The 16226-nt window shown below is 39.3% G+C and overlaps 1 protein-coding gene across 1 annotated transcript in view; it reads right to left on the bottom strand.

Moving 5' to 3' along the window:
* Window positions 1-5732: 5732 nt before the first annotated feature.
* tmem121ab (transmembrane protein 121Ab) overlaps window positions 5733-16226 on the bottom strand; it is a 57974-nt gene continuing 47480 nt past the window's right edge. Inside the window, exon 2 of the mRNA XM_032586251.1 lies at window positions 5733-8141. Within this exon, the coding sequence (XP_032442142.1) occupies window positions 6357-7301 (945 nt within the window). The 5' untranslated portion in view covers window positions 7302-8141 and the 3' untranslated portion in view covers window positions 5733-6356. The remainder of the gene's footprint in view (window positions 8142-16226) is intronic.

The raw sequence follows: 16226 nt of genomic DNA, 5'->3' as shown, positions 1-16226 counted from the left end.
AAGAAAGGGAAAAGGAGAATGATGCAGTAAAGTGTATTTTGTGATCTTTAGCATTATTACTAAGGGAAAGTCTTTGTTGTCCAGTGAAGATTAAATGTGCAGCTCTTGCATGATCTTTCTAGAGAAGGATTTCCATATAGATGACTTTGTGCATAGAGGTATATGGGGTGAAGGGTTGAGTAGCGACCAAAGTCATCCCAACATAGGAAAAAAAGCTATTGGCTGAAAATGGTGAGCAAAGAGAGGACATGTTTTGCAAGTCAGCACATGTATGTCAAAAGTCCGTCATAACTTGAAATGTCACTTTCCTCTTATTGGCTCTCAATTGACGTTAGCAAAGACTAATTGCTTCAGGAAGTCATGGATAGACATTAGATCACTTGCAGACAGAGAGAGTCCTTTTACTGAGTTATTACATATGGAGGGAACACAATTACATTCCTGATGCGCAGCGCTGTTGATTTATGGATGAGTCCGTAGCACGAAGGGTCTTGGAAAGGTGATCTGCTGCAGAGGCAGCCACAGGTAATTTATTGTTATTCCCAAGTTTGCCATTTACTTCCCCCCTCTTCGTCAAGCACTTGTGCTGACGAGATTTATTCAAACATTTGTGGCGCTTAACTGTGAGTTGTGATCCGGGCCGCAGTGAAGACTCGATCCGGGGTCATGGACATAAAGTTACTGAGCAGTACCTGGAATGGTTGTGAAGCTCATTTTCGTAAAGGATTTCTTTAATTAAGCGCGGAACCTGCTCCTCGCTTCCGACGGACGCATTTTGCTGAAACGTCTGCTCGGGCGGCATTAAAGAGGCTCAATAATGTGAATTCAGCTGCAGCAGAGAGCCAGCTGGGCCATCATCATCATCTGCTGAAATAGGCACCAAATTCTTAGACATTTTATCCCCTCGCAATAATCCATCTTAGAATTAGAGAATAACACTGGTTCCATTTCAATTTTCAGAGCTGTAGCACATCTCCAACCCCAAATCATTTAGCGGTGCATGAGGTGTGTAATTAGATTTTTTTTCCCTTCTTTTATCTACTTGTTTATCTTGAACAGCGTCAAATTTAGATTAACAGCTGTCCTTGCTAACAAGGATGCCCCTAATAGGGAGGCCTGGGTGTGACAGCAGAATGCACAAGGTGACAGGATTTTGAAAGGTGGTTTATTTAGGATGAGTTATATCCTCTTGCAGGTGACAGATGATGGACAGTAAACGGTGTAATGCAGTGTGTGCATTGAGGCGCACAGACCAGCTAACAGAATCTAATTGCTCTCAGATCTCCAGCAGCATATAATGTAATGACACAACTGAGATAAGATCCATTGTAGGACAGGGAAAATTAATTAAATAGACTCAGTAAAGAGCAGTCCGTCCAGGTGTAGTCATTTAGGGCTTTGTACTGTTGTAGAGCGGTTAGGTATTGCTTATCATCCTCAGACAGTTTTGGTTAAAGAAAAAAAGAAAACAAAAAGTCTACAAACACTAATTATCATCACGACTTCATTATAGCTTTGGGCTTTTAACGGTTTGTTTAACTGTTCATTTTCAGAGTTGAATTATAATTCATCATGCAAACTGAATATTTTTTCTAAAATAACTGAATTTATTAGAGTTTCTCTGAGTCACAAAAGGTTAAAAACAACCATGAAAAAAAAATTAAAAATTATTAGTGTCAAGGACACTAATAATGGGTATGCTGTGCTAACTTTAATTCTCTTCGCAAACTTCTCCAAGCAGTCCTAGATTTGCCTATTTGCAAGATGACTTGTGACAAAGCGGACAAAATACATGCGAAATGAGATTCATTATTTCTCATGTCCATTTTATTTATTGATTTATTTTCATCTAACGGCCAATCATAACAGAATGAGCAGGATCAGTTTTCTACCTCTGGTATCTGTGCAATCTGACTGTCTCTTTCCCTTGGAATCTCCTCTATAGAAACATATTGATTTTTCAGGCTGGTGAAGTATTAAATACTTAGGAGACATGGACTAGCTCTTTGTGTTTGTCTGTTTTCAGTCCAGCTCTCCATCGTTAAAACTGTGATATACAGTATGTAATGATAAAGCTGCACTGCATCACTGGAAATTTCATATTTTATAGTTTGGATTATTGTTTATTGTTTTTTTTTTAATTACAAACCTCGACAAAATTCTTTTTGCAACTCATGAAAACATTAGTAAAATCTTAAATGAAAAAGAAAGAAAATGTGGTCACACAATAAACGAGGTAGTAAAGAAACACCAGGACAGTGGAGGTATTTGGGGAAAAAAAGAAGAAGCTCTTTTGCCAGGAGAAGCTGTTTGCACAGAGAAGTGCAATTATTTCCACCGGACAGCCTGGGCTACAGGCAGCCCAGTTATTCAGCCAGGATTTTACAGCGCAGCACCGGGTGAACTTTGATCTCGATTGTGCTTACAGCCACAGCACACTTCTGGAGCGATTCAGTGCTGACAGGAGGCCAAAGTGAGGCATGAGATGGTAGAAAAAGGTATTGTAGCGCATCGTAGAGTATAGTTAGCTGACTGTAGCGTTTTGAACAGCAAGAGTTACAGAATGTGATGAAACAAGTTTGTCTTTTCTTGCTAATCGGCTCACCTTATATCTGATCATTTAAACGCATTCACACATACAGGTCTTCATTGGAACTGTTCCACATAGATGTTGAAATTTAAAAACTATAAAAAAAAAACAAAAAACTGGATACACAAATGTGAACTACTGTAAATTTTTGTGTTAAAAAACTACATGTAGAGGCCAGGAATCCTGATCAACCAGTGAATGTTTCTAGATCTACTTATTTGATGTGCTTAGGTTGCAAACTTCTGTAAAAAGCAATAAAAAAGGTAAAGCGTCCAAGGAGACTGAGTGGGTTTCATAGGCACCGTCTACACACACTGAGAAATGTTTGGATTAATATCTCTTAGCAAGTTGCAAAAAAGTAACTCTGTTCCCATTAGCAAACCTTTGGCACAATTACAGCTCGATATTAAATCGCTCTTCTTTTAAAGAATTGTAGAAAATGTTTTATCAAACTACTGGCTGAGTAAATCAGGGCTGAGGATGCACCTGTGTGCCACTTGTTGCTGCCAGGAAACTGAATGATCTTTGATTTTTTTGTGCTGGTCTGGTTCTGATTGCTTGCTTTTTCTTTTTGCAAAATTGATTATCTTGTGATCTTTTGTAATTACCGCTACCTTATAACGTCAAGCACTTAAATCAGCACTATTTTAAATGCAGAGACTTGTTATTCATTGCCTTGATTCGGCAGCAGAAGTATCTACTAATGATGCCTTTATGCTGGATTAAGTGTATCAGACCCACGGAAAAGATGCAGGTACACAACACACCCAGATAAAAAAGAAAAAACATTCAGGAAGTGGCCAGGTTTTCCATCTGCAGAGTAGAATTCAGGATGCATCTGTCAGGCTGTCAGATGAAAGGATTCGAGTTTCTTCTACCCGATGATGATGAGAAAAATGAGACAAGGAGCAGCTGAAAAGGCAGCGTGTTTATAATATCCTCAGAGTTAGGAAGAGTTTAGGTTCGCTCAGGAGTTGCAGCTACACGACGACAGCTTCCAGGTATACTTCACACCGAGTCGGAAGAAACTTGACAGGCGGATGGCGTTTTGGGAAGAGTTGCAGTGAGACTCATGAAAAATAAAAAACTAACTTCAGGCTGCAGAAGCTCATAGCGCTTGGATCAGTATGATTATGTATGCACACCCTCACAGTATACCTCAGAATGTTTGGATTACTCTCTAGGTTTGGATCCACAAGATCTGATCACAGAAAGCTGCAATGCCCCACCTGAATGCTCTAGAAGAGCATGTACTGCGACTTGGAAAAGTGTTCATAACTCCTTAAGGTTTTCACATTTTACAATACAAAGTAATGCATAACAGTGCAGCGCAACCAACTGCCTTCTGAAGTCTCGTAATGACTAAACAGAGTTGACATTTGTGTAATTTAATATCATTATTAGTGTGATGGAATCATGTAGGGAGAGCAGTAGTCTGAGAAGCAGCTTGGCCAGCATGTTTAACTCTGGGAGAGCTGACTGAACAGATACAATTCATGCACTCCACAAATCCAGCCTTTGTGGAAGAGAGGCAAGGAAAAAGCTGTTAAAAAAATCCATGGAAAGTTCAGGTTCCTGTTTCCCAGGGACAAAGCAAATGTGTACAAATGTCCTCTGGTCAAATGGGACCAAAATTAGCCTTTATGAGTGGACTTGAAGTCTTTACAGAGAATAAATAGTAATTAATACATAAACTTTCAGTCTTTAGGTGTGTAAATATCCAGCAGATATACTTAAAAATTGTATCTTTAATTGTAAAAAAAAAAAAAAAGCATTAGTTCAGGTGGCTGAGATATATATTTTTGAACGAAAAACATTTTTTGCATCCTTTTCCTTTCACAAATATACACAGATTTTGTGTAGGTGTATCATATAACATCCCAATCAAGACTATTGTAGCACAGGTTTGTGTTGTGACAAAATGTGAAATAGTCTTCAAAGCACTCTAATCAAAACTAGAAGAAAGTTAGAATTTTAGAACAATTTAAGTTATCCAAAAGTATTTTTATGCAAGGGATTGCCAGTTTTTCTCAATTGCATGTTTTTCCTCTGACCCGTGTTGTTAATAGAGGCGGCTCCTTCAGCATCTGACAGCTTCTCTTTGAGCTGAGATCAACAATTAACTTTTGTTTCTCTTGCTTCTGATGGCTGTAAAGTGGTTTCCCTCGTGTGACTGACCTCTCTGCCTCCTTCTAGGATGTTATTACAAAACTCTGTGAAAATCTGGAGGCAACTCATTCCCTGGGGAACAAAGAAAAAAAAAAAGTCAGATTTGGTACGGAGACAGAACAGAGAAGATTACTGTTAAGAGAATAACAAAGCAACTGGGAAGGTGATAATGAGAACTGGGACAAAAAAGGGGGACAAAGCGAGGAAAGGTTCCTGCATTTTTATCTAATTTTAAACATGAATTTGTTGCCTCCGTTCTGAAAATATTAAGCCTTAGGCAGAGAGAAATAACCCTGTAGGACAAACCAGGAGAATGCTGCTACATCTAAATATTTATGCACCGGGAGGGAGGCTTTTGTACAAAGCAGATGAGCGATCGATTATAGGTTGTATTGCTGTTGGAGAAGTTTGTTACTTTAAAAAAAAAAAAGATTCATTATAATAGACAATCAGATAGAGAGGAAGAAACAATTCTGTTATTATTAATATTATTTTATTTATATTTTTATTAAAACATTATTGGCCTCAAACATGTAAAGAATGTACATACTATAATAATAATAATGATAATAATAATAACAATAATAATAATAATAATAATAATAATAATAATAATAATAATAATGAACTGAAAAACTTCTTCAGTTTCTTTTTCTACATTGTTACATTTTATTTTGTCTCTTCTTTCTCTGAGTTCTGCTCTGTCAGCCTTCAAAACTTGAAATACTTTTTCTTGAGGAATGTACAGTACAGAAAGCAACAAAAAGAGAGCGTAATCTTTACCGCTGTCATTTTGTTCTCTTTTTGACATCAACGTATCTCATTTCGTCTGCAGATAATGACACCCAGCTACAGCTTTCCACTTAAAGTTCCAGCGCATTTCCGTCAGAAATGCGCATTTTAACACTCGCTCTGCTAAATACGTTTGGTGTTATGTCGCTGAGTGCTGCTGTTTTCATCAGACATGTGATTGTAAAGCACCGAAATGGCAGCCTTTACATAGCTCTGTTTTTTTTTTTTTTTTTTTTCCTGCTGAAGAAAACACAGAAAGCCGCTGACCTTGCTCGTGCACGCTGCAGAGAGCGCATCATGACAGATTTTTTTTGTCACTTTCTGCTCTTCCTCTCCATCTCTGCTTCACACTGAGTGCTTTGTCCTTTGCTGGAATATAAAGGAAATGCCACAGATGCACTGTCAAAAAAGTGACATAAAAAAAAAAATACAAGCTACTCACTGAAAGGGAACCAACTGTCCGTTTTACAGAACAAAATGCCACAGGGCTGCACAGTTTGGAGATGTCTTCTTAGTAAAGTTAGAACTTTTAAAATATGTTAGACAGTTAAAAACACAACAGCACAATTTAAAAATGTTCTGATTTAGTCTGCACAGTTCACTTAGAGTCAAGTGTAGGTTGACAGAATTTTCTGACAGGCAGGTGTTGCTAAAAATCTCTTTTCTTGATTCAATGCAGTTGAGAAGAGCTTGACAAGAAGCGGAACTTCATCCTGTCATGCAGCTGATTTCTCCATCCCCCTGCTCTCCTTCTCTGCTGAAGCTCTCAGTCTGTTTCTAACGGGACTAAATCTGGCACTGGCGGTCATGTGTCTATAACATCCTGCGCCGGTGAAGGTTCGTGCGGCAGACTCGTGGCGTTAGGCAGCGTTTGCGTGTGGGCGACGGAGTTCTGCTGCAGCTCCAGAGCCATGGCGTTCTGCGGGTGGGGAAACTCCTTCACCTGTTTGCGGTACTCCAAGAAGGTGGAGGCCTTGGTGGCAATGGCCACCACGTTCTTGCCGACGAAGATGGTGGAGACTCGGCTGTCCTGGAACAGCACCATGTTGACGCCACGTATGAGGATGGTGACGACATTTATGGTGACCAGGCTGAGGACCGGGTACAGCATCATCTTCTGAGGCGACATGTGTTCGCCCTGCATGCTGATCTCGCTGAGGGACACACAGGGCAGGATGAGCAGCAGGATGTAGCAGTAGAAGAACATCAGGCCTTCCGCCCAGATGGGCAGACCTGTCCGCTGGGGCTCCCACAGGTTGGCTTGAATGTCCAGCAGGTCCAGCAGGTCCAGAGCAACCCAGAACAACCGGCTTCTCATGTCCTCCTTCTTGCGGAAAGTTCTCACATATTCCATGCTATCCAGAGCGACGAGAACCAAATACAAACCCGGCACACACACAGATAGTAGCAATGTCAAAGCTTTCCGTGCCACTGTTTCCAGACTCTTCCTGTCAGCCTTGCAATTCTGGAAGACAAAGTAGAGTTTGATCTCCAGGACAAAGATGTAGAGAAACCATAGGATCATGGCGTATCCTCGTCGGGCCGTGCGCACCTCGGCGCCGACCCACACCGCCACATAGCGTAGCACAATGAGGAAACAAACGTCCCCGACCAGCACTATGATGCACACGCCGATCTTCCTGGGACCCTGGTTTTGCTCCACCAGGTAGGCATCCATGAAGGCCATGCTCGTCATGATGACAATGGTGGTCAGGCACACGTGACGTTTATCTGGGGGCGGCAAAACCATGGTGAGGGCACCAATTGGCTCTCCCTCTCAAGCTACAGCTTTTAAAAGTAAAAGGGAAATAAAGTAGAAGTTGATGTGCACTGTGGAGACTCCAAGCCTTAAAGGCTGGAGGATAAAAGGTATTTAAGGTGCTTAGACTGAAGCAAATGTCAAAATAAAGCAGGGCTGACGATAAAATACCACTTTAAGTGAGTGCCACAGTAGACCATACAGGATGGTTTTTGCAGTTTGGAAGTGGAGCTTTCTGTGGAGATATGCTGGCTGCTGAGTCCTCTCAGGCCAAGTGAAAACAGGAGCCTCCTCTTGTCAGTCAGCGCACTTCCATTGATCCAGCCCGGCCTCCCAGCAGCAGCTACACCGAGGGGCTCCACACCCAACTCACCATGACTGATTGTAATCCGCACACAGTCAAATGAGGGATGCTCTCAGAGCTGTCTCGCTCTAATTGACTTGTGATGGGATGTTGGGACACGGTGCCGCAGTGCTGGAACGTTTATGGAGGTGTTTATTTTTGGATGAAACTGTGTAGGAAAAGGTGGATATGTGGGCACGGCAGCTCTGCATGTATGAGAAATTCCTCTTCGGATACCCCTGCAGACGACGGTGCAGTGTGTGTATCTCCTCGTGGTTCTGCAGTGTGTAAGGAGGGAAATGGAGGAGAGAAGGGAGAGGAGGCTGCAGTGGCCAGAAGCCCCCAGCCGCCATAAATCAAGGAGACAGCAGGTCAACGGCCCGTGAGGCCTTGCGTCTGATGCTGGCTTCCCCGGGGGGAGGCTCTTGCTCTGAGCTGAAGATCCATCCTGCCTCCTTCCTCGTGCCACGTGCCTGCCTCTCCACAGCCTACAGGAGGGAGAAATGAGGAAGGGAGAGGGGGGAGGGAGAAAGAAACCTGTCAGCACTACTGGGCCATATAACACAGTTTCATTGCCAACGGCCCATATATGAGAAGCAAAGTAATGTGTCAGCTTGGCTCAAACGTGGCCTGTTTCACTATTGATGGGACAGAACATATTGCTCACGTAACACTGCTTCAGGATGTCATTACCACTCTATTGTCTGTGATGTGTCATGTGACATCTGGATGCATGGCTTAATAGGCTCCCATGGCAATGGCAATATATTCACTCTAATGCGTTGCCGTTTAATTCCGGCTCTTAAATTAATAGAGGACTTATTAGAAGAACTTACAGGAACCCAATTTTCAAGTCTCATACAGCAGCTAACTACTCAGAACACGTATTTCCCTTTTTCAATATTACTTGGCAGAAAAATGGGTTTAAATGTCGGCCATGTGTTCATTTCCTGATAATATTTTTAGTTAGTCTTGGGCAGCTTCCAATCTGAATATAGGAGACCATAATTGCAGTATGTTCGGTGACTGCCATTTGTAGGTACTCATGGCAAAATAAATTTGTGTTTTATTGCAGTACCATGTTCTCACACTAAAAATGGGTGAAAAATAAAACTTCATGGCCATTAATATCTTATGTATATGAGTAATTGTTTTTTAACAAAATCTAAACTCCGACTTCTTAAATCTAGAAAGTATTATCCTGTAGTACATAGAGATTTGTGAACTTTGATGCCTTCATTCTGTTGGTAAAAAAAAGACGTTCAATGCTAAGTAACGAAAATATGGGTTTAAAACTATGAAAAACTGTTATTGAATCAAATGTGGGCTTTCCATCTTACAATAAAAGATGAGTTTTAATACAAGATATAAAGTTGCATTGTTAATCATAAACATAAAGAATGTCATGTACATTTAAATCCATGTAGAAATCATGCTACTTTGAAGAATTTTTTTTTTCTAAATAATTTAAAAAGTAATAATGTTTTGAAACCTAAACATTTTTCCGTTCTCCAATTTATGTTTTTCCTACTCATTCTCAGATTGAAAAAAATACATTACTTTCATACATGGGAGGCTTTGCACACTGAATAAATTCATTCCATCTAAAGCTTTGATTTTTCTAAATTATTTCAGTGCAAGATTATGCTGCTGCAATCAGCAATGAATGTATATGAAAAACATCTTTACCAGGTGTGTCAGTAAATAGGGCTGGAACTGTTCATTGTACAAAAAACTATATTCTATATTTACTGTATATATATATATAAATATACATATATATATATATTTTTTTGTCCTGTTAAATATTTTAGCTGCTATGTTTGGAGCGTGTGACAGAATGGATTTGAGATGACTCAAAGGGCATCTGTCTCTTAAAAAAAAAAAACCCCAAAAAAACCAACACATGCCAGGTGCTGAATGCCCAGCAGGAACCCACCTTGGGCATTGGCCTCATCCATAAATAAAACGGCATGTGTAAACATTAGCATGAACACAGAATGGGGCTGGGTAACAAGAATGTTAACTGTATTAAAAGAGCAGAAACATCTCCTTCTGTTCAAATGTGCTTTACCTTAGCAGAAACCAGAACTTGTCGTTCTGCTCTGTTCTGTCGGCTCCTGCTGTCACTGGATCCCTCCGGCTAAACACTTATGAATCACATTAACGTTTATGTCAGCCTACATACCATTTAAATCAAGATATAAATGTAACACTCTGAAAAGCCCTGGCAGTAATCCGACAAACTCTGGTTAAATAAAGTCACTTTGAAAACTTCTGTAATGTAGACATCCAAAAGTATTCTTCCAATCCAGAAAAAGAGCAATTAGGGTAATTTAGTTAATGTAGTGACCCAGATAGAAACATAATTTAATATGCAATATTCTCTTTAACTTAGTGCTTGGCAATCCAATTGGTTTCCTTCAGCCTATTCTAGTGTTTCTCATTGTACTGTAAGAATAATGAAGCTCTAAAAACTTAATAAGTCTGCAACAGAGCCAAGAACATTGTGATGCTTAAGTTTCAGCAGCTAATCGCTGCAGTAATAGTGACCTTATTTTGATTATAGCAAAACCTGAAATAAACACAAATGCTATGTTCACTATAGCACGTCTATTGTCAAAGATGGCTCCTGGAATGCAAATATGACAAAAATTCAGAAAGTGATGATAACCATTCCACACCGAGACGATGGAATTACAAGTATCTGAGTAGCAACACACTACAACTCATTATGCATTAAACATTATTTAAACATTAAAGAGGAACACACGTCCATGATAATTAAACCCATTTCAGAGTACTCACTGTCTTTTAAGTTGGGAAATTTTATTTTACATCGGTACTATGACTCTTCACTTCACTCTAAGCCCATTGGTAGACTATCAAATTTTTTATTTGTTATGTTTCTGTGGCAGTAAAAGAAAAAACAAGAAAACATATACAGTTTTTTTTTTATGTTACCGATACATAACTCATAACTAAAAGTTAAAAAAACCTTTTTTGTGTAAATATCTCATGTTACAACGTAGACACCTGTGGCTTATAGACAAATGTGGCCTATAGATCTACAGCGGGTGTGGCTTAAACTCAGGTGCGCTCAATAGTGAGGATATATACTATATATAGTCATATATATATATATATATATATGACTTTTTCAGTGAAGCCCTCTCAGTTTGGCACATGTGTGTACTGAATGAACACAGTGTTGTTTTAAACATGTCCTCATGCAGAATATTAATATGTGGAACTAAGTCTGCAAAAATGCTGCGGCTGCAGTTGAGAAGTTTACCGACCCCCACCTCTCTGCTTCAGCCACAACTGCTCAAATAAAACCTACTGACAGCAGACAATCCCAGCACACCATCTGACACTTTCAGCCTAAATCAGTAGCTACAACTGTCAGTATAACATCAGCTCATGTTGTAGTGGCACCATCTGACTGCACTGATGGTCTTCCTCCAGGCTTCAATTAAAATTCTATAAACTCTTTAGTCACCAATGGATATATATGGGTTTTTTTTAATTGTGATTAATTGTCTTATTTATCAGAATAAAGATAACTCAACATCTCTGCATGTTTATTATTATGGCATCTGTGAATATGGAAATGAGTCCTTTGCCTCCCCTCTGCAGCTTGCTGACAAACACATAAAAAAACAGGTCATGGCAGCACAGTGAGGCATCCGCTGAGAATGTTACATAGGAATAGAAAAACAAAGATAACATGCACCAAGGGTTCAGTCGACTACATTAGCACATAGCCAATAACATGTAAACAAATACAACTTTTCTTCTATTGGCCAGCTCTGAAAATGAAACCCCATCCTACAAGACACAAGAACAAGTGATGCATTTTATACCCCCCCATATCACGTATATATACTGTATATATATATATATATATATATATATATATATATATATATATATATATATATATATATATATATATATATACGTTCAGACAGATAAGCATAGCAGATTTTCTATATGCCAGAAAAACATGTTGTCTTTGAACAAATCTGCTGAATATTATAATTATCTCCGCCTTATTAGTTTCTGCTGCATCCTTATGCTTCACAGCTGCACCATATCAGTAATCACACACCTATTTTCTATCCATTAATCACTCTGGCTAGTATATATGCTCCCTGGTTTACTTTTTCTGCTTCATACTCTTATTTGTATGCACTACCCTCCCACACACATACATACCTTTGTCTTCTTTTACCCTTGAAATTTTTTTTTAAGTCTTACATTTAGATCTCTGTAATTTGCACTTAATTTCCTGTGTAACATCATCCTACAAGATGTTACCCAGCTTATTCATAAAGAACACTACATTAGAAAGTTTTTTTTCCACCTGAAAAGGTCCTTCATTTACTTCATTTTTTACAATGAAGTAAAAAAAAGAAAAGAAAAACACAAGCCTGAATCGTTAGCCCCTCAGGTACAAAGCCCTCGTGAGTTTTTGAACATTTTAGAACAACTGCTAAACTTTTAGCAACATTGATTAACTTCATTGTGGCTTTAGTTTAGGTGAAATGCAATAACTGCAAGTGTGTGTTGTAAATTGCTCTGCCGCTATGTCTGGTATTTGGAGACTTCTACTTCTCTCCCATCACGGCGAACCGAGCTCACCGTGTGAGTGTTTTAAGTATGCGATGAATAAACATGAGTTTGTTTTCAGACCTGCAGCGTGAAATCACTGAAGGAAAATTGGCCTCTTTGAATGTGATTTTTGAGAGGTTATCTTTCATCAGGCAACCCCATCATTTAAAAAGCCCACTGTGTACACTAATAGATCCAGAGAAAATGCATCTTTTGTAGTGCCTTGTGACAATTTTGATTGGTGCCCTTGAGTGCAGAGCAGGAAAATAACTGGGTATCTGAAAAGCATCTTGATTTATGGTCAGGCAGAGCAGGCCCAGCATATGAGTACAGCACCAGAATTAGCCTAAATTGTAATCCAAGTGCGGATTTGATTGTTTAAAACCCATTATGTGGAGCAGCGCTTAAGTATGAGATTAAAATCACGAGATGGTGATTAATTGACTGATTAGCAGAATGCTGTGGATCATTAACGGGCAATAAAGAGGACAACACCCACTTATGAGAAACATCATATCTGCACCAAGATGCCATTCATAATCAGAAAAGACTTTGGGATTCTTTCCCAAATGAACAGATTAGAGCCCGAGCTCTAATACGAAAGTGGTAAATTGAGTGGCTTCAAAAGTCTGGGGAATTATGACTGGAGCATGCAAAACATGGATCCCAGTGTGCCAATGGCGTAATTCAGTTTGAGCGATGAAACTGGAAGCAAGAGATTAGATCAGAGATTAGATGATTATTAATATTTTCAGTCTTTGTCTTTATGAAATGACAGCAGGCATTAACAGCATCATTTAGTGCTCTCTGTGCTGCATGTGTAATGCATAGCTCAAGGCAGAAGATCAGTCATGGATGTTAACAGAATTAGAAGGAAATTTAGGAAGAAATGTCCACAGATATGAGATTGGACAGATGTGACAACCCTCATTTCATATCTTTGCTTGAATTTCTTTTCCTTGTAGGAGCAAAGGGCCTTTGAGGGTAGCACTCTGTGTAAAGCACTCCTCACAGACTTCAATTACAGCGTATTAATTATGGTGAACTATAAATAGTGAGGATGGAGGACTGTGAACTGGTAGGACAACATTCCCTCACAGGGGGAAGCTATTATACTGTCTGTGGTCCAGGTTATTATCTCTCTGGCCAGAGTTTCTTTGTCAGAGGGTTATCTAGCAATCTGTGTCTGTAAATGTCCACAAGGCTCCACATGGATCACAGCAAGAACAGACGTTTAGCAGCAAACACCATTACAACAAATTTTATTTTGGTCTGTGATTTTCAGTGCTGTTCCCTTCCTCTTTTAGCATTTCGAAAATCAAAACTGAAAAAGCAACTGAAAATCTGAACAGTGTGGTATGCATCTATGAAAAAAAAAAAAAAAAATTCCAGGCTTGTCTGAGATTCTAGGTTGCATTTCTCTAATTAATGCACTTCTTCCCTAGACTGTCAGAATAGATGGACTGTCAAGTCTTGATGGGTTTTTGGTTGTGATGTACTCTTTCCGTCTTCAAATGAGTTTCAACAGAGGATGTTGAAAGTTTGAGAATTTTTTTTAAGGACCTACTCCTCCTTAAACTCATCCTGTCTAGTGGGTTTTTTGGTCTTCATTCTAGTTATTCACTCATGTTATCCAACAATTGTTGTCTGTGACAACAAGTCTGTTGTCACAGAAGAGATTCACAACATCTGGAAGTGTAGCAGCTTGGAGGATTTGTAGACTGCACATCGAATTAAGGCCTAAAATGTTATCTGAATTGTGCTTTTTCCAGGTTGTTCTTTTGAAGATCATGAATAAACAATTTTCCTTTATTCATCTTGTTTACTTAATTAACTGTGTCCTGCTAGATTGATGTTTGTGTTTTGTGAGACAAACAGTCAGCAGATCGGTAAGTCTTTCATCCCACTGAGGCTTTGCTTTAATGTGAATATGTTCTGACACTTTGTACACCTTGTGAGGCTTGTGAGATTGTGCTTGTTTACAGCAGAAAAAAATTATTTTATTCTGCAGCTGTGGACTGACTATGTGCTTTTTTTTTTTTTTTTTTACCTGTAGGCTTCAAAGGAGAAGGAGATGTTTACGCTTTCGAGTTGCTGTATTGTTATACAATAAATGAGTAGCATTATAGAAACAATTCTGCTTATTTTTTTTTGTACCACATTCTTTCAAAATCGAAAGGATAATCTAATGTTTATTTCAATGGCAGCAACACGGCAACGGGATGGTGCAGGTCCCGATAGTGGGCCGTTTTGTACAATATTTATGTCAGGTTGTCTTCATTAGGCCCAGAATGGAGACCATATGTTGTCTTGGCCGCCGGCCATCTTCGTCATCCCGGCAGGTGTTCTTCACCGTCCTTTGTGTTACTGTACAGTCAGTGCTTGGCTGATTTTGGCAGAGGCTGCAGATTGCTTTAAGCTTCCCCAGTACACAGACTACAGCTCAGCTAAGCAAATGCTCTGAACATAGAAACTTAACCCATGTGCACTTGATTTTGTGAGTGTGTGTGCAAAGATCCTGGAACGTTTAGAGAGGAATGCAATTTGCAAGAAATGCTCTCTTTCGATTTTTCACAAACTGATAATGTTCTGCCACCATGTTGATATACAAAGCACTGATAAACTAATCACCGAGTATAACATTATAAAATCCCTTGACAGATTATAAAATTTGCTGGGACTAATAAACCACCTGGTTGCAATGAAAGTGCTTAATTTCCCATTTAAAAATGTTAGCTGCTCATACAACATCCCCTACGTGCTGAGTAAATTTCCTAAACATCTTTAAACCACTGGAATACTATATTTAATAGATCACAAACTTTGCTTCAAATCAGGTTTTCTTTGTTGTTCGGTTTAAAGCCTTCAGGGCGTCAAACGCTTTCAGGCTATTCATCATTCTTAATAATTTTTTAGCACTGAGGGTAAAGATCTGAAAAGAAAAAAACTTTAAATAAATTAATTTCATAGTGATGTGCTGAACTCCATTAAACACGGACGGCTTCGGCAGTTCTAAAAACAAGCTTTGCAGATTTTTCTCTACCTCTGTCACACTAATACAGAGGTAGAGCCTTGCATTTCAATGGCTCATCTGATATGTAGCTTATGGCAAGTGGCGCATGGAGGCTCTGGGTTGCTCTGCCGTTTCTCATAAGCTACAGGGAGTGCGTCTCCGTGTGCTCATTTACATGCTGTTTTTCAGGTGAGAATAACACTCAAGTTTATTAAAAATACTTTTTATCATCTGGGAATGTTCGGGAAATGTTTAGGGAAATGTGTGAACTTGTTAAAGATGCTGGAAGAGTTTTGTTGTGTTCCGGAGCCTGCAGTGGCTAGAGGAAGTAGCTAGCATGCCGTGATGCTAGTGGGTTAGCATACTGTAGCTACGGGCCCATAAGATATGTCGGTGTGTGTGATTAAACATGCATTTAAAGTGCAGTGAACCAAAGCAATATGTTACCTGATGGAATTGTGACAAAAAATATATTGATGGGATTATTTCTGGTTTGAGAAAAGCTAATGTTGATGTTTCTGTGTATGTTGGAATATGTATACAGAGATCATTTATCCAGTAAATTACTGAACTACAAATTGGGCTGTGTAGACAGTTAGATGAGATGGTTTGTTCAATAAATAAGCTGAGAAAAAATTGGAGTAACACAGAATGTGTCTCCCGTGGGCTCATTTACATGCTGTTTTTCAGCTTTATCTGCTGCTGACAAGTCTGGAACCGTGATATCTATTACACATAGCTGTCTTAAATTTATCAATATTGCTCTGCTGCTCTCCCTGTGGACACGTGGGTTCTCTCTGGGTACTTTGGCTCCCATCCACAGCCAGAAAACTTGACGTTTAGGTTAATTGATCTCTAAATTGCCATTTGGAGTGTATGTGAGTGTGCATGATTGTTTGTCCTGTATGTCTCAGTGCCCTCTGTACGTGGAGTTACCTGCTTC

The sequence above is a fragment of the Xiphophorus hellerii genome, chromosome 15 (assembly GCF_003331165.1).
Source record: "Xiphophorus hellerii strain 12219 chromosome 15, Xiphophorus_hellerii-4.1, whole genome shotgun sequence".
In the NCBI taxonomy this organism is placed as follows: domain Eukaryota; kingdom Metazoa; phylum Chordata; class Actinopteri; order Cyprinodontiformes; family Poeciliidae; genus Xiphophorus; species Xiphophorus hellerii.
This window is presented reverse-complemented; position numbering and strand designations above follow the sequence as displayed.